We start from the raw sequence: 17003 nt of genomic DNA, 5'->3' as shown, positions 1-17003 counted from the left end.
GGGTAGGGGGAAAGAAAATCAGTATTTCACAATTTTAAATTGAAAACCAGCTGCAATAAAGCCTCAGCTTATTGTTTAATTTTAAAAAAATGGAACATTGTACTTTTGACAATCATAGGATTAAAGCTTACAAAGAACACATCTACCGTCTACATCACAGTGCACAGAGAATGCAGTCTCTGAGGACTACCACAGGGAAACAAGAACAGACTCTGCATCCATCACATTGCATTACAAAATTAATGCCGTATTAGAAAAATCTCACCTCCCATGGTCGGTGTTCTAGCTGGTAAGCACCTGAGGAGTAGGAGGCCATCAGAACTGAGGGCACAGCTCAGTCTGGATCAGGACACCAACTCGTTCACTTGCCAGTGGCTGATGCATTTAGTAATCTCAATACAATGTATATATATATAACACCACAATTCTGGCTTTTTGAGCAGGATAGTCTGGGGAATGTAGTAGAGGACAGAGCATCACAGGCCGTATTTTCCCTCAAGAGAGAAGAAATCCACACCACCAATTTTCATTGTGAAAAATTTAAGTTTCAGATTACTTTAACCCCATAAAAGTGTGATTTGTACTTACATATACACACAGGATCTGAAAAACTTAGCTATCTAGTTGCCTCTTCTCTACCTCATTAAACCACTAGTTACCTTCCTTGGATTTCTAAGTGTTAGTCTCACCACCATGCTGGTGTCACTAGCTATTGTTAGGAAGTTCACATTCCATCCACAGTAATAAGTGATTGAAGGGCACATATCCAAATATCAGAAACACTGACAGCCACAGGGCAGCTGAATTTCACCACAACTATTACAGCATTTAAGGGAGTATGGGGAAATCACAAGAATACCTGGGGTGATCAGCTTCTCCTGGGATGCCTGGGACTTTGCTGGGTTTGGCGCTGGAAATGCCACATCCAGTGGATCCCAGTCCCAGGCACCCCAGGGCAGTTGCTCCCCCTAGAAACAACACTCCTCCCTTGGTAACTCTAGAGAAAAGATATAATTTTTCAAGAGCATAAGTCTACTTATGTGGGCATCAGCTCAAAAATATTTTTTGGGCACTTGCTAATGGCTAATTCCTATGAAGTCCATAAATATCTTATTTAATGGTGTCAACTTTAAGAATAGTTGGTGGTACTTAAGCAAATTTGTGAGCAATGTATATAAGTTCATCCCTGCAACCTGTTTTCAGACAAATCCTCTAACGATTCTGTTTTTGTCCGGTTATACAGTATTTTGCTGTATCTTTTTGAAATTTTCAGAGCTAAATGAATAATCCAGTTTTATATGTCTTTTCATATTCTATTTTTAGGTGAAAATACTTGTTGCCAGCTATTTCCCACATTCTTGCTTCATATATTGAAAAGAAGACTACCAACTGGAGATTATTTCCCTCAGATACAAAGGCCCTGAATTATGTTAATTTTAATAGTGCTCCCTCCACCAGAAGGTCTGGCCTTGGGGGAAAATGTCAAAAAGAATATTCTCAGATACAAAATTTTTATTTTGCCTACAATGCTGTGATCTTATTCAACAACTGAGAACTGCTTTCACCTTAATCTCTCTAGTTTTTCTTGTTTTGCCCTCTTGTATAAAAATGGTTAGTGTCACAGCTTCACTATCACTAATAAAAAGATACAAATATTTATGCCTTAAAGGTCAGGGTCAAAAAAGCAAAAATGAAGCCTGAGGTAAAGGTGGTCTAAGAAATGACCAATTTGGGTTCTGCATTTTGCCAAGAAATAGGGTTTTAAAAAAAACTTTAAATCATGCATATTACCTACTTGCTACATATATGATAATTATTTCTCCCAGTTTAATCTGTGTATATGTTAGTTACATAAACCAACAAATTACTACATTCTTAAGCAGGTACATACATTCAGGAGAAAAAGACCCTATTCTTTCACCAGTATTTTTTTTCTGTTTGAACAATCCAAGAATTGTGAATAATGATGAAAGTGACAAGCAGATATTTTTTTAGGGACTTATTCAGAAAAGGAATCTCTCTTTGGAAGAAAAGACTTTAGAAGGACTTCTATTCCTACAAATGTTTAGAACCAACTCTATGCTACAGCATTGTAAAGGGTAGAACTTAATTTAGAACCAGAAATATGGCAAGTTCTCTAGTGACTAACACTGTAAAATAGCCAAAAGCTTTAAAGCCAGAGGGAGAAAGAACAGTAGAGTGTGAAATGGAAAATGTTATTTTTATAATTCTAAAACTTTACTTTTGTTCTTAACATCAATATATTATGGATTTCATTATTCCATAAATTATCTTTTTATTAGAAATAGGAAGCAAATCCCTATTCCCAACTCAAAAGAGCAAACTGGAAATTTTGGAGAAATTAAGAGCTTTCTCCCCCCCTGCCTTGGAGGGCAGAACATCATTTTTAGGGAATTTTTTTTGCAGGAAAAATCTAAAAGTCCTTTGTGTACAGTTAATAAATCCTTCTCACTCCCATTATCAGTGGCATTATTCTTTCAAGGGGTCCTTACATCTCAACTAATGGTGAAATTTAGTCTATTATGGATCTCAGAGCAGCAAAACAATTGATACTGAAATTAACTGAGGCTAATATACTCTAGTCAGATCTGTGAATTAGAGATGGCCCAAAGTACATTGGAAAGTCCACTTCTGTTGGGCACAGCTAAGAAAATCAGGTCTGTACCATCTTCAGGCTACCCTTAATACAGGACAACTTAACTTGGTAGTGGTACTTCCCAGGGTGTCTTAAGCAGTTATCTACACCAAAGGGGAAAGAATTAAGGGCAGGGGTGGGGAGCTACAATCTAACATTGTTAGTACCTTCCAGAGACCACTGAGTGTATAATTATTTAATGAGGGGGTATATGGCAGAGCTTTATTTTATGTTAATGAATTCCAGTTATGATTCTTAATTGTCATTGCACCTAAAATGGCATACTAACTGAATTGCCAAATTAGGACTCTGGCAGAAAAATAATTATACTCTGATGGTCTGTCCATGAAAGGAAAATGTCTGAAAGCAAATTAAGAATTTTTTAGTGAAACAACAGAAGCATTCAACATTTTAAAAATATATGCAGATGAATGATCCTTACTGTTAAGGTTTTTCTATGAGTGTACATGTATGTATATATAAATCCATACACACACATTATATAGTTTATTTCCTACTAAGAAGATTTAAGGCAGTTATTCTCTCTATAAAGTTAGCTATAATATCCAAGATAAAACAGACCCTACTCAAGAAATTATGTGACCATGTTAGACAAGTTCTTCTCATAAAGGCCATCTAGATCTAGTACAGTTCCCATTTCCTGGCTGAGGCTACAAACACAGGAATTCCACACCAAGAGATCATTTGTCCCTTAATCCCCATACATAAAAGTAGTCTGAACAGACAAAATATTCATGGAAAGCTTGAAAAGGAAGATATGAAAGGAACTCAATAGTAGGATTCTGACGACCTCTAGAGACCACACACTATGATCGTTACTCTTGATTGTCCAATATGGTGCGAGGAGGAAACAGGGCTAGTATTGTAGGAAGATCACTGGCTGCACCTGCCAGAAAAGTTCATAATCCTAAACATACGTTAAAATAGAATCTGCTATTTGCTAGTCACAAAGACATTAAACTGGAGAGAAGTTCTCCTGTCAAGTGGTTGACCAATTTGAACATCAACCTTCATGCAGAAATTAGAGCCCTCAGTATGAACAGCACCATCCATTTTGGTCTTTAATAAAAAAGTCAAAGGAGAAACATTCTGATGTATGCAGATAAAACATGGTTGGCAAGGAAGAGGGCAGCTGGTAAAACCATTAGGGACACATGTCAAGAGAAGGGGAGAAAGAATAAAAGTCAGCTGATAAATATGAAGGATTTAGCAAAGTAAAGCTCATGGAGGAAAGAAAATGGGCAATAATTTGTTATGTCTAGACATCAATGCATTAGATCAGAGTGGGGAAAAAAAAAGACTGTGTGTTTCTATGTCCACAGACTACTCAGTTATCTAAAGAGATACGGGACGTGGCGGTAGGGGTGCTGGTGGTAATGGAGTGGGGCAAACTGTGAAACTGGAATGTCTGGCTGTGAAAGCAAGTGCTGCACATGAGACAAATTTTAAGTGCAGGAAAGATTGTCTTGTGTTACTTTATATCCCACCATCAACCAGGAGTGTTCCTATTATTGAATGAATGTTCAAAGTAATGTTATTTTTTTAAAAGACAGAAGGATCCTAAAAGCATATTTAGACAGTTTTTGAAGAGGTAGAGAAACCAACTGGGTATACACACTCTTTCGTTTGATTTCAACTAGCAAGATACTAGACTGACTGTATTTCACCTTCAAAGTATGAGTCTTGACGAAACTGACAATAAAGGTACAAATAAACTGAAATTACAATAATTTTAACAAAGGAGAAACTCTGACAATGTTAAAAGACTGATAAGCAAAACTGGATACGGTTTAAGGTAAAACAAAAACAAAAACCACCCTAGGTATTCAACAACTTGCAAATATAAACTTGGAATACAGAATAGAGGAAGAGTACAGAATAAGACTGACTAGCTTTCAAGAAAAACTAGGCAGATTTTCTTCTTGCAAAGTGACAGGTCCAGAGAAAGAAAGTAACTCCCACAAGACTAAGCAGAGCTTGAGGGTAAGGACCAAATCCCAGCCATCTTTTTATTGCTCAATGCTTATCGCAATGGTTGGGTAAAGAACAGGCATAGATAAATGTTTATGAAAGAAATTTATACCAAAATGTATAATTAGCATAATTAGTTCAAACCTAATCAGGAAAGTTTCTTAAAGTGGGATGAGAAAAGAACACAAGCAGAGTTATTCCAAAAAGTGGACTGAAATCCAGTTTTTCTCATTTTAACTAGTGGTTATAAACTTTTCAACCCTTTTTTTTAAGCAAAAATTTTTTTTTTTTAAAGAAGTCTACGTGGAATTAAAATGAAGCTGCCACTGGTTAAGCCAAAATCAGTGGGAATATCACCAGCCTCCAATTTCCAAGGCCAACCCTAAGGAGTCTCTATGGAATCAAATCCACTGTGAAAACCATCATTCGCCTAAATGTGATAGAGAGCATGGTCCTTCAGTTCTCACGTTGTTAAATTGAGGAAATTACTAGCACTGTGAAGGAGAAATTCATAACTAATGTTGCTAATTTAAAGAAAGACAAAATTCAACAGAAAGGATATCTCCCCATTTAGAAGAATGAAAAGAGCCCCTATAAAGGGGGTGCGGGAGGAAGGGTTAATAGGCCACTGCAGACAAAACAGAATGCAAAAACAGCATCCCATTATGAAAAGCAAATATGGGAAAAAGCCACTGGCTAGGATTACTACTTGGGCACTGCAGATACTCTTTCGTTAAAATACTCCAAGAAACTGGAATTGTGAACAGCCCGGAAACTGCTGTATATTTGGGGGACTACCTGAACGTGAAGAAGAGAAGCATACAAACAAATGCTTTTGGGGTTCAACATCTTCAAAGAAACTCTAGGGAGGTATTGCTTAAAAACATCTGTGTCACTAATGTAAATAGGCTCATTTGGTCTTTCTGTTAACTATACCCTCATCTGCTGATTTGCTTTCTGTGGTTTCAGTTATTCTGGGTCTACCATGGTCTGGAAAATTCCAGAAATAAATAAGTAAAAAACAAACATAACCATGACCATTAAATATATCCACAAAAATGTAGCCACCACCATGAAGTCAACTGCTTGACAGGTATAACTGTTTAATACATAGGTGTTTCCTACAAGTTGAGTCCCAGCTTCATGCTGCAAAGAACCCCATCATAACTGCAGAGCAGTGCTCCACTATGATGTACTGTAGCTGACACTGCGTCGCTGAACATACTGATGCAAGAGTGACTGCCAAGACCTTCTACTAGTTTCAAAAGTTGTTCTCTGCTCCCAGAACTGTTCCCAAGTTCTCAAGTAAACACCTCCAAGGGGCAGAGGCTCCCCTGGTTATCTCCAGCAGACCTGACAGTGGTAATAACTGGGACATTTACACAAATCACAAGATGCACTGTAGAAGTAGTAATTAGCGGGCAGCGGGAAGTCTGGAGGTGAGCAGCCAGACACTACAATAGTGAAAACTTGCCCAAGGCAGATCTGAAGAAGGGGTTGTTAAATGGTACTGACTGTGCAAATGACACACTTTACAGCAAGAGCTTGAAGAAGTATCACTGAGAATGACATAAGAAGCAGTCTATCACAAAATAAGGCCACCTTTGACTATTACAAGTTGTAGAACCATTCTAATTCTCAAGTTTGGATCTGCGTAGAGGTGTTCATATAAAGCATTCATACCCAGAATGAGTTCCCTCTAAAATGAGCCTTTGCATGGGTGCCTTCTCTTTGTTGGGAATGCCTGTCTCGCTGGCTCTCCATGCAGCTTGCTCCTTCTCACGCCCAGTGTTAGCTCAAGCAACACCTCCTTAGAGAAGCCCTCACTCTCTTATGCTCTGTCACCCTATTTATTTCCTTCACAGACAAAGAAGCCGATAAAGAGTTATAGCAACTGTTGTTTCAGCAAAGAAGATACTGTCTTGTTCACCTTAACCCAAAGGCTAAGAAAGTTCCTCGCACATATAACAGGTGAGCAGTAAATACTTGTTAAATAAGTAAAAAAACACTACAAGTTTACAAGAACACATACATGTACACACAAATATTGGAAAGTGAGGAATACTTAACAGAAAACAACCAAATGCTGAAAGTACTGAAAATGACACCTGTAGAAACAGGTGATTATGTTTTCAAAGAACAAGTACCTAAGATATTTATTTTAAAAATATAAAAACTTACTAGAAGGGGACACCAGGAGTGGTTATTTTTCATTTCTATCGAGATGCAAACAAAATGTTTAAACAGCAATGACTTAATATTAGACTTAAGCGTTACTTGCTGCAGAATGGACTACCCACACAGCTTCTGGACTCTCACTGCAGAGCATAAAATGTGGTCAGTTCTAATAGCAACCATATATTCAGGATTAGTTAAGAACAGCTCAGACTGTAGGTAATTATAAGCTAAAAAAGTTGCTAAACTGCTTCTCCCCAGATTTTTAAACTTCTAGATTAATAATTACGTAAAATAAGAGATTTTATAAGTTGAATACAACAAACTTTAAAAACAGACGGCCCTTATCTGCTGACCATACCTCAGCATCACTTTTCTAGGTATTTTGCAGGAGCAATTACATTTACAAAAGGTCCATTCATAAAACAATCTGGTAACTAAATCAAGTGAAACTAAAATCAAAGAGCACTAGGTCTGCTATTGAAATATTTAAAATATCTTTTTAAAAAGAGTGTTTACATCTATAGATTGGCTTTTAAAAAAGGATAAATATACTGAAATAATTGTAGCATATCCCTGAAAATAATTATACTGCCACCTGTGCATTTTTTATGAGGTGTAAGGATAAATCAATAGACTGCTAGGTCACACAAGTCAAGTATTATTTGTTGAAATGTGGTGTAAGACAAAGCAACTTACTCCATATGAATTTTTACTGTACCCCAGAAGTGACCAGTGCTGGCACTATCAGTGCAACCATCACTGGCGATGGATGTCATGCTATGCTATTTTGGTATCAGGACAAAAGTAGGAACAGAGAAGAGGTTTAGAAAGATTTTCTGCAAGGCTTCCTTATAATGAGATTTAGCAGTAAACAAACAAACCAACAAGAATAAATGTTTAAGACCCACTGAACACATTAAGGTCAAGGATTTCAAAAGTTAATCCACTTTTCTTCCCCCAAGAGTTTATTTTTGGTAAAAGGCAGAAAAATTAGTTTTTCTACAAGGGAAATCTGCTCCTAATGATAATTTGAAAATCTTAATATATATATTATATATTAAAAAAGACACACAAAAATAACGGAGAAGTGGGAATAGATTAGGTACTGTAACTTTATAAAGGCTTGCCTAAATCAAGAAGCAGCATACACACACCTAATTTATGCAAACTAAAAATGTATATAAACAGCACAATACTGTGATACTGGATCATGATACATTACCTGTACACATAACTACTACTGTTATTAATAAACCTTTGGGACACTCAATTTTATGCCCAGTAAGACATCAGTAAGTCTTTAAAATCTTCTCTTCCTCCTTTATGGAAGGGTATTTCTAGACACTAATTTTCCCATCTAGTATTCGAATATAGGAAACCGATTCCACAAGGTGCTTTAATTGTTGAGACCTCAAGTGCTGCTTTCTCGGTTGAATTTTTGGATACAAACAGTCCATGGGGACCACACACAAATACTATGACAGAAGAGTTGTTACATTAAGTCTTTTGATGGGACTTGATTGGTGACGAAGCTTTATGACATGCTTGAGCAACGCACTGAAGGGGATCCCATCTGAGTTAATACTTTGTCCAACCACTGTAGAGGTCCATTCAGATGAAGTTCAATCCAGCAAGGAGTGCTCGTTACTGTTTGCCTTCTGTTTAAAAGAATACAAGCAAATAATTATGAAATTAAAAGAACATGAATATGTTTAGCTACAGGCAATAATAATTTAGATAAAGTAAAAGGTTGTATATATTAAAACCTAAATTCTTTCGAACAAGTATTAGGTTTGGATATCTAATTATTTTAAAAACTGCTCAATCCTCAAAGTCTAACAAAGTATTTCCAACAACTTTTTTCTTTTAAAGAAACTTATAAAAAACATTCCTTTCCCCTCAAATTAAAATTAGTAGGGTGACCTTATTATTTACCATCCAAAATGAGACACCTTTATGAGAGAATGCAGTCACTATTAATAATCATGCCCAGGCAAGAGACATAAACCAGGACTGACCCATGCTAATCGGAATATATAGTTACCCTACTTATTTATCAACCACAGAATAGAAGACATTCAAGTACCAAATGAAGTCTAAATGGAACAGGGTTAAAGTATACCAGAACAAAATTCCAATCCAAGCTTATCACAGAATGTTAAGAGTTGTAGTTCAGCTTTCCTGGACAAAGCCAACATCATCTCTTTTAGGGACATCATGCAGACTTTTAGTTACAAACACCCTTAGTACTTCAACAAAAAGGGCTACTGCCTGGGAATCACAAATTGTTCAATAACAACCTGTCACTTCCATGCACTGATCTTGTTTTATTTAATATACAATAAGTCAATAAATTTGCTTGCCTCTTCAATGTGGCAACCCTTCAAACATGAGAAAAGGCCATTATCAACATTCCACCCCCAAGCAACACATGCTCAATATAACTTAAAACTGTATTTCAAAGGATGCAGGTTTTCTGTAGCAGAGGGTGTCAATTCCATTATGCCTTTCAGATTTTTCAGTGTTCTCTAGGTGCCTTCCAACTGCAGGTTATCTGCATTTACCTGCCTGAGAAATTCTCAGCTCTGTCCACATGGGTAGCAGACTAGAAATGCCAGGAAATTAATATCCTCAAGAGCAGCCTTCAAGCCATGACACAGGAACTGGCTCTTAAATGTCCTGTTTCCTTTCCCTGTGGGTGGGATATTTCTGAATGTTCTTTACCATTTTCCAAAGTTTTCCTAAGGGAATAAGCTGGGGCCCGCCCACTACAGTAGATGGATTAATAATGGTATTGGCTGCCTTCCCTCCCCTACCTCACTTCCCTACTTCCTCCTTCCTTACCAGTATTTCCTCCATTTCCTGAACAAACTCTTTGCACTTGAATCCTTGTCTCAGGGTCTGAGACACACACTAAGACATTCCTAAAATATGACACACAAAACTTAACACAACAGTCCCAAATCTGATTTGTACAGAGTCATCGCCTTGTTTTGATTTAGAGATACTATGTTTGTCTGTGCAGCCTAAGACTGCACAAGCACACTTCACAAGTTGCCTCACATTGTCCATGAGATGTAGGCAAGACTGAATCTTTCACACCTTCCCCTCCATTCTTTTTGTTCTCTTCTTCACGCAGTTTCTCCAGAGTTCCACCTCTCCCTCAGATCAGGACTTTGGCAGCGATTTTGTCAAAATCCCTTTTGCCATTTGCTGAATTCTGGATTTTTCCCCAGTTTGTTTTCAATCTAATCATTTTATTACTACATTAGTTTAATCTTCAGGAATAATTCTTAATCTAGGTCACTGAAGGGAAGTAATAAGTAAAGGCAGCTGTCACTATATCTATTTGGGCACAAAATTGCACTTAAAGTATTATCCATCCCCCTACCTGTTTAGTTGCTTCAGTACTGGTTCACTCATTTCTCAATAAAATATGAATTCTTTACACATCTATATTCCCTTTTTTATTTTTTTAATCCTCACCTGAGGATATTTTTTCCATTGCTTTTCAGACAGAATGGAAGTGAGAGACACAGAGAGACACACTAATGTGAGAGAGACACATCTATTGTCTGTACTCGCCCTGACTGGGGATTGAACCTGAAACTGAGGTACGTGTCCTTGCCAGAATCGAACCTGGGACCCTTCAGTGCGCAGGCCAATGCTTTAACCACTATATTTCTGACTTTTATGCTGGGAATGGAGCTGGCATTAAAGATACAAAAAAACAGTTTTTCAAGTCCAACAGTTGTATCTATCTCCTCAGATCCAGAGTCATTTAAGATAAAAGGTTCCTGGTAACTACCCACAGTTCACAGATATATGGGTATCGGATGTTATCTGTAAATGTTTAAGAAAACGTCTTAATTATCCAAAGTAGATAGATGTGCCTGACTCCACACCCATAAAACCATACCGTGTATTAGTGCTTCTCATAATTACAGATTTTAAATTATTTCTGGGTTAAAGAATGGCAGAGTCCACAGTAAATGAAGGGCAGTATCTCTCTCTACCAATTTAAACTGCTCTTAGTAGGAGACCTATAGATAAACATGGAATTCTCCCTAACCTATTCAGTTCATATTTAATTCGACTGAATTTCTACCATGTTCTGCAATATTCTAATCATTTGAAGGGGGGGAAAAAGGTCTGACCTGAAATACTACCAGATAGTAGTATTTGAATCTAATTTTAATATTAACTCAGGTCAATTCAAGTCCAAAGGAAAAAAGAACTCAGCACTCTTTAGAGGTATCACATCTCAAAAGGGAAATGATTAAAGCAAAAAGAACTACAGCAAAGTCACAAAGTGAATTTTTCTACTAATACAGCTTGGACAAAATAGTGAGGAGTCTTCATTTTAGGATATACATATATAATACAGAATATACTTTTATGAAAGTACTCAACCAACAGACCTCAAATCTTACCACCTCACACAACTTGTTTAAGATCAGAAATGAAGTACAAATGAAATAAATTCTGAAGGGCCCAAACTGTGGAATGAAATAGGAATACTATTGCTATACTATATAAACTTCTTAAGCAGCCATTCAAAGAGTAAGCAAGAGGTGGAGAGAGATCAAGTATTTTACTTATAATTCCATTCTTTAAGATGCTGAGGAAGTCTTCCTTTTCTTTGATGTGGAATCCAATCTATTGTAATTTCTCTTACCCCTGGATGGAAATTTTGCTTTTGTAAAACTAAATTATGTAATCGTGCCACTATCTCAGAGAAGAGGACAAGAGTCAAGGAGAGCGTCCTCAAGTCCTGTCTCTCCCACTTACAACGTGTCCTTGGGCACATTATCAAATCTCTTCTAAGCTTATTTCCAAATAAGTATTAGTCTGAACCATTTTTTTATTTACAAAGACTGCAACCTTATAAAGAAAGGATAGTAACAGAAATTCTTAGCAATGTTGGAAGACATGAGATACTGCATTTAAAACACAGCACAGTGCCTGGCACCTAACAAGTACCCCTTCTATTACTGGATAAAGTTGCACCTCTTAGCCTTATATTCAAGTGGTCTCAACTTATCTGTCCAGCCTTATTCTTCAGTATTTTCTATACTTCAGGCAAACTGAACTGCTATTTTATTGCCAGAATGATCATTTGCCACGCCCTCATAGCTGACTACAAAAATACTATGCATCTTTTAGAACCTACATGACCTCCACCATCTCTACCAGAAGCCTTCAGTAAGCCCCAGTGAAAACATCTCCCCTTCTATGAACCGACGCAATCCTTCTGTTACACCCCTTTTATTGTATTTAAGAATATGTATTATGTTACAGTACATATCTATATGTTTCAATTCTGTCTTCCTATTGCATAGGAATTCGCAATGTTTTGAATCTAGAGGCCTCCAACTTTCTTTTATTTCACATAAAGATGTGCTGACTCCATAACCTCAATGAAAAGAGACAAATGTGAACTCCAGAACATGCAAAGAATGGAATAAAAAAGAATTATAATGTGGAAATTTAAGAACTGAATATGTATTTCATACCGGTATTCTGCTCCCCACCCTTTCACAAAACTCATTCTTATGGTGCACATTCTAGTTAGCTGATACACGGCTTCAAACCCCTGATTAACAGACTGAGCCAGAAGAGCAGCAAATTCCTGGTTGTTGAAGATCTTCAGATTACAGCCTATGATGGCAAAAAGGAAAAAAAAATTGTGTAAAAAGAGTACCATTGTTAAGAACATAACTTTAAAAGGGCTACAGATATTAGAATATGAACATGCAAATTATCTCCTGGCTCCTAAAGTTAACAGCAACTAGAAATGACAGATTTACTGATGTTGTATCCATACCTGGTGGAATTTTACACACTGTTGCAGGGTGCCAGCCGTATCTCTGATTACAATTGGGGCTCTGCACAAAGATTGCACTATCACTTAGGCACTCAGCAAAAACTTCCCCACCTATGTAATATAAGCGCACTCCTCTTCCTAAAACAAAATACATACAGGATTAGTTTTATAACATTTACTATTTTAGCATGACTTTGGAAGAATCTTCTTGGAGGAATACTAAAATAATATAAGGTATTTAGATGACATTTTCCACAGCTATGCTTTTCTGAAGTCTAACTTTGAAACATACTATGGTATGTTTTCCCAAATATTTCTTAACAATGATTTTATTGATTTGTAAAAATACATACTTATCAAAAATATTTAAACAATGTAGAAAAGTACATGGATAGTAAAATAAAAAACTTCACACCAGTTATACATTTTAAAATAGGTAAAAGAAACTGAGTAAATCTGGAAGAAATTAACTGTTTGGAGAAATAGACCTTTATTACAATAAATAGTATTTCCTTTAAGATCCCACTAAAGACAAAAAGGTAATAAAAATCAAGCCCTGGCAAGTATGGCTCAGTTGGTAGAGTACCATCCTGTGCATCAAAAGGTCGCCAGTTCAATGCCCAGTCAGGGCACATGCCCAGATTGTAGATTTGGTCCCTAGTCAGGGTGCATATAGGAGGCAACCGATTGATATTTCTCTCTCATATCCATGTTTCTCTCTCTTTTCCTCTCCCTAAAAATCAATAAAAACGTATTTTTAAAAAGTCATCAAGAGGTTAAAGAAAGGGAGATTATCTTTGGTGGGCCTGACTTAACCAGGTGATAACCTTAAAAGGGACTCGGCTGTCCCTGGTGAAAGTGATTCAAAGTGAGACAGACAGTCAACACAAGAGACTCTTCTCCATTGCTGACTATGAAGATGGAGGAGGCCACCTGGCAAGGAATGTAGGTGGACTCTAGATGCTGACAGCAGCCTCTAGCTGAGAGTCTGCAGGAAATGAGGACCTCGGTGCTACAACCTCAAGGAAGTGAACCCTGCAACAATTGTGGCTGGACGGGGACCTCAAGCTCCAGATGAGACAGAGCTCAGATACTTTGAGTTCCTCTTTTGAGACCCTGAGGAGGCTCCTAAGCCATACCTGGAGTTCTGATGCACAGAAACTGTGAGAATAAATTTGTGTAGTTTCAGGCTAGTAAGCATGTGCTAGTATGTTACACAGTAAAAAAAAAAAAAAGAGAATAAAAGAACCAACAAACCAGATTTAATATATAAATACAAAATCTGGTGCCCTATCCTCTTATGACTATAGAATATGTGTTTAAAAAAATAATCATTTACTTGACCGTCAGGAAAACATTAAGTCTAAAAAGATTTTTTTCAGGCTATATTCTCTGACCAGAACCACCTAATAAACTAAAAATCAAAAGTAAAAAAATAATCTAATAATTACAGCAATAAAAAATTCTGCAGAAGTGATTAAGGTAGAGGAAAACTTTCTGTTCAATTTTTATGCAGAACCCCAATTAAAACACACCAAAAAACCCCCAAATATTTTAGTTAAAGTAGGGTGGATATGCAGAGGCCTTCCTCACCTACAGACCCTTGGTACCCTAACAAGATACACAAAATTTAAAAATCAAGCAAGATTTGAGAAACTGCACATGGAGCCAAATAACAGACCTCTTAAATCCCTAATACTATGGTTTTACACTCTTTAGTGACCAACATTATTTATCATAGATGATGGTTCATGCAATGGACACAGAAGAAAATGACTGTTAAAAGAAGTTACTTTAAGGTGATGAGAACTCTTTTCAGTTATATCAGTGGTGCTCAAACATTTTTTTTAACCTCAGTCAAAAAACAATACTGAAGACCCCAAGAAGTTTTCGTTTATGTAGATTACATCTATGGAAACTTACCAAACTAGATATTAAAACTAAAATTCAAAAAATTCATTAATTAATTCATTAAAAAATCAAATAAACTCACTACATATTAACATAAGTACCATATTTATAAAAAACAACTCTTTTCCAAAAAGCAAAACAAACAAAAAAGTTAGTGAGAAGAGAAGCAATGTATTTTTGCAAATCTCTTAAATGTCTGATTAACAGGAGAGTGCTGGAATTCTCATCAGTCTACATTTAATCTCTTGCAAGATCATATGCCATCTAGCTCCTGAATACTTCACTATGTATGTGAGACAGTGGAAGTGGTACCATCCTAGTACCACTATGAAAATAGTTTTGACCTCACAAGCTTGCTGAAAGGCTGCCGGGACTACCACATTTTGAGATCCTCTTGACTATTTTTTGAACTTCATTAAATGATAGTTCTTGTTTTAGATATCTTGCTTCAAAATGAATAATGAGATTTAAAATATGAACTCACTGACGGGGGCAATAACTAGGAGATGTGAATGAACTAAAAATAATCTGAACACGACAATTTACGCCTGCTACAGACTCTGTAAAGTAGTTATTTTAGCACCTATTTATTGAAGGACCTCTCAGTATCAAGGGTGGCAAATAAAAAGAAGTCAAGAGTTTGCAGAAGGAAAGGATCACCAGATCTATTAAAAGCAGTGAAGCTATAGGCTTAACCTGACAAAGAGAAGGCAGGCTTTCTGCACACAATCTCTTGATGTGGTAAACCACATAATGCTCACATTTTGAGTATATGACATTGGTTTTTCACACAAGGGAAAAAAACACATACCTATATGTCTTCTTGTCATTTCTACTGTAGCATTTCGGTTGACGTTGGAGAGTAAGCCTAAGCAGAACCTCTCTGAATTTGATGGATCTGTGAAGCCGTCTACAGTGAGTGAGGGCTGGGATGCATGGAAGGTCTCTCCAACCCTCTGGTTTAATTCATAATAGGCTATTGAACACCAAAATGCAGGTTCTGAGTAAGTGACTGGCTGCAAATCTGGGGGGGAAAACCAAACCCATAAGAGTGAGAAATGCTGTGTGACAAATCAAGCCAAGAATAGATTGAACATCATCATCTTTACATGCCCTCTGCCAGCCTATCCTGGCAACAGCTCAGGAAGTAGACCTAACATCTACATCACAAACTCCAGTTTCCACAGATCATACTGGATTTTCAATTTCCGCTATCTCATTAAATCACCCACTCTGCAAGACTCTTTTTTTAAGACTTTATGGGGGATCATTTGTTCTCCTAGTAGTTTTACACTAGTTCATGTTCAAACAGAAAACCATCTGAGATAAAGTAAATCAATTTACATAATAAAGCTAATTTTCAGTAGGATGAAGTGGAATAAAGCTGAAGTAAGGACTAATGAGTCCTTAATCCTTAATAAAGGAAAAAATGTCATAATGACAGGATACAAAATGACATACTTTTGACATTTATCTATTTTAACATCAGATTCTCATAGGTTACCCTAGTTACAAAAATAAAAAATCCCGGCACAGACAAGAAACAAAAAGAATGTGCAAGCAGAAGCAGAACATGGAATCAATATATTCCATGGAAAACCAGGATCCCATGTATTTAACCTCTATGATCGTGATTATAATCCATCACAAGGAATATCATTCAAAAACATTGACCATTTTTGTAGAATAATTTCCAAATGTGTCAAGAGAAACTGCAAAATAGCAAGGTAAAATAAAGGCCAAAAATAAACTACAGAATGTTTAAATACACACACACACACACACACGAGCTCTCACATATGCACAGCCCCCGAAACCACATGCACGCATTTGTGATATGTGTATATCAATATATTTATACACACACCTCATATTAAAATTGCTATTACAAAATATGTCATAAAAAACATACCCACAAAAATCTAGTCACACTATGTCATAAAATTTACCGTGAATAAAGATATGATTTCCATGAATAAACAGATTATTAATTTCTCATACTATGTGCAAGTAGAAAAGAAGTTCAGTAATATTGAAGCACATTACCAATATCATTTTTAAAAAGCATTAATTTGAATAATCACTTGGCTATTTATTGAGTTCCCTTTCTCATATATATATATATTTATATAAAATAATGACCAGAGAGGACATTTAAGTAAATGATACAGTATAAAAACAGTGGGTGAAAAGTATTTGTAACTTACCCAGACTATGATTAACAGGGGAAAGAGTAGTAGGAGATAGTTCTGCTGGAGATCCTGAAATAAAAGGAATTAATTTAAAAATAGATGTGAAATTATTTCTAGAACTTCTGACCAAATAGTAATTACATAGGTTGTAATAAATGATCACAAATAATAATTTACATCTCAAGAATTAAAAATATACAGCTGCTTGGCTCTGGCTGGGTAGCTTGGTTGGTTAAAGCATCATCCT

General features: G+C 36.4%; 1 protein-coding gene across 3 annotated transcripts in view; it reads right to left on the bottom strand.

The window, feature by feature from the left end:
• Nucleotides 1–7769: 7769 nt before the first annotated feature.
• Nucleotides 7770–17003, bottom strand: part of SMAD2 (SMAD family member 2) — a 59996-nt gene continuing 50762 nt past the window's right edge. For 2 of the 3 annotated variants that reach the window (XM_081149648.1, XM_081149649.1), the window contains 5 exons: nt 16772–16825; nt 15376–15588; nt 12654–12791; nt 12343–12487; nt 7770–8484 (listed from right to left, as the gene is read on the bottom strand). In XM_081149648.1, the coding sequence (XP_081005774.1) occupies nt 8361–8484; nt 12343–12487; nt 12654–12791; nt 15376–15588; nt 16772–16825 (674 nt within the window). In that variant the 3' untranslated portion in view covers nt 7770–8360. The remainder of the gene's footprint in view (nt 8485–12342; nt 12488–12653; nt 12792–15375; nt 15589–16771; nt 16826–17003) is intronic. The other variant, XM_081149650.1, reaches the window with a different exon arrangement.

The sequence above is a fragment of the Miniopterus schreibersii genome, assembly GCF_964146895.1.
Source record: "Miniopterus schreibersii genome assembly, chromosome: 10".
NCBI classification, from domain to species: domain Eukaryota; kingdom Metazoa; phylum Chordata; class Mammalia; order Chiroptera; family Miniopteridae; genus Miniopterus; species Miniopterus schreibersii.
This window is presented reverse-complemented; position numbering and strand designations above follow the sequence as displayed.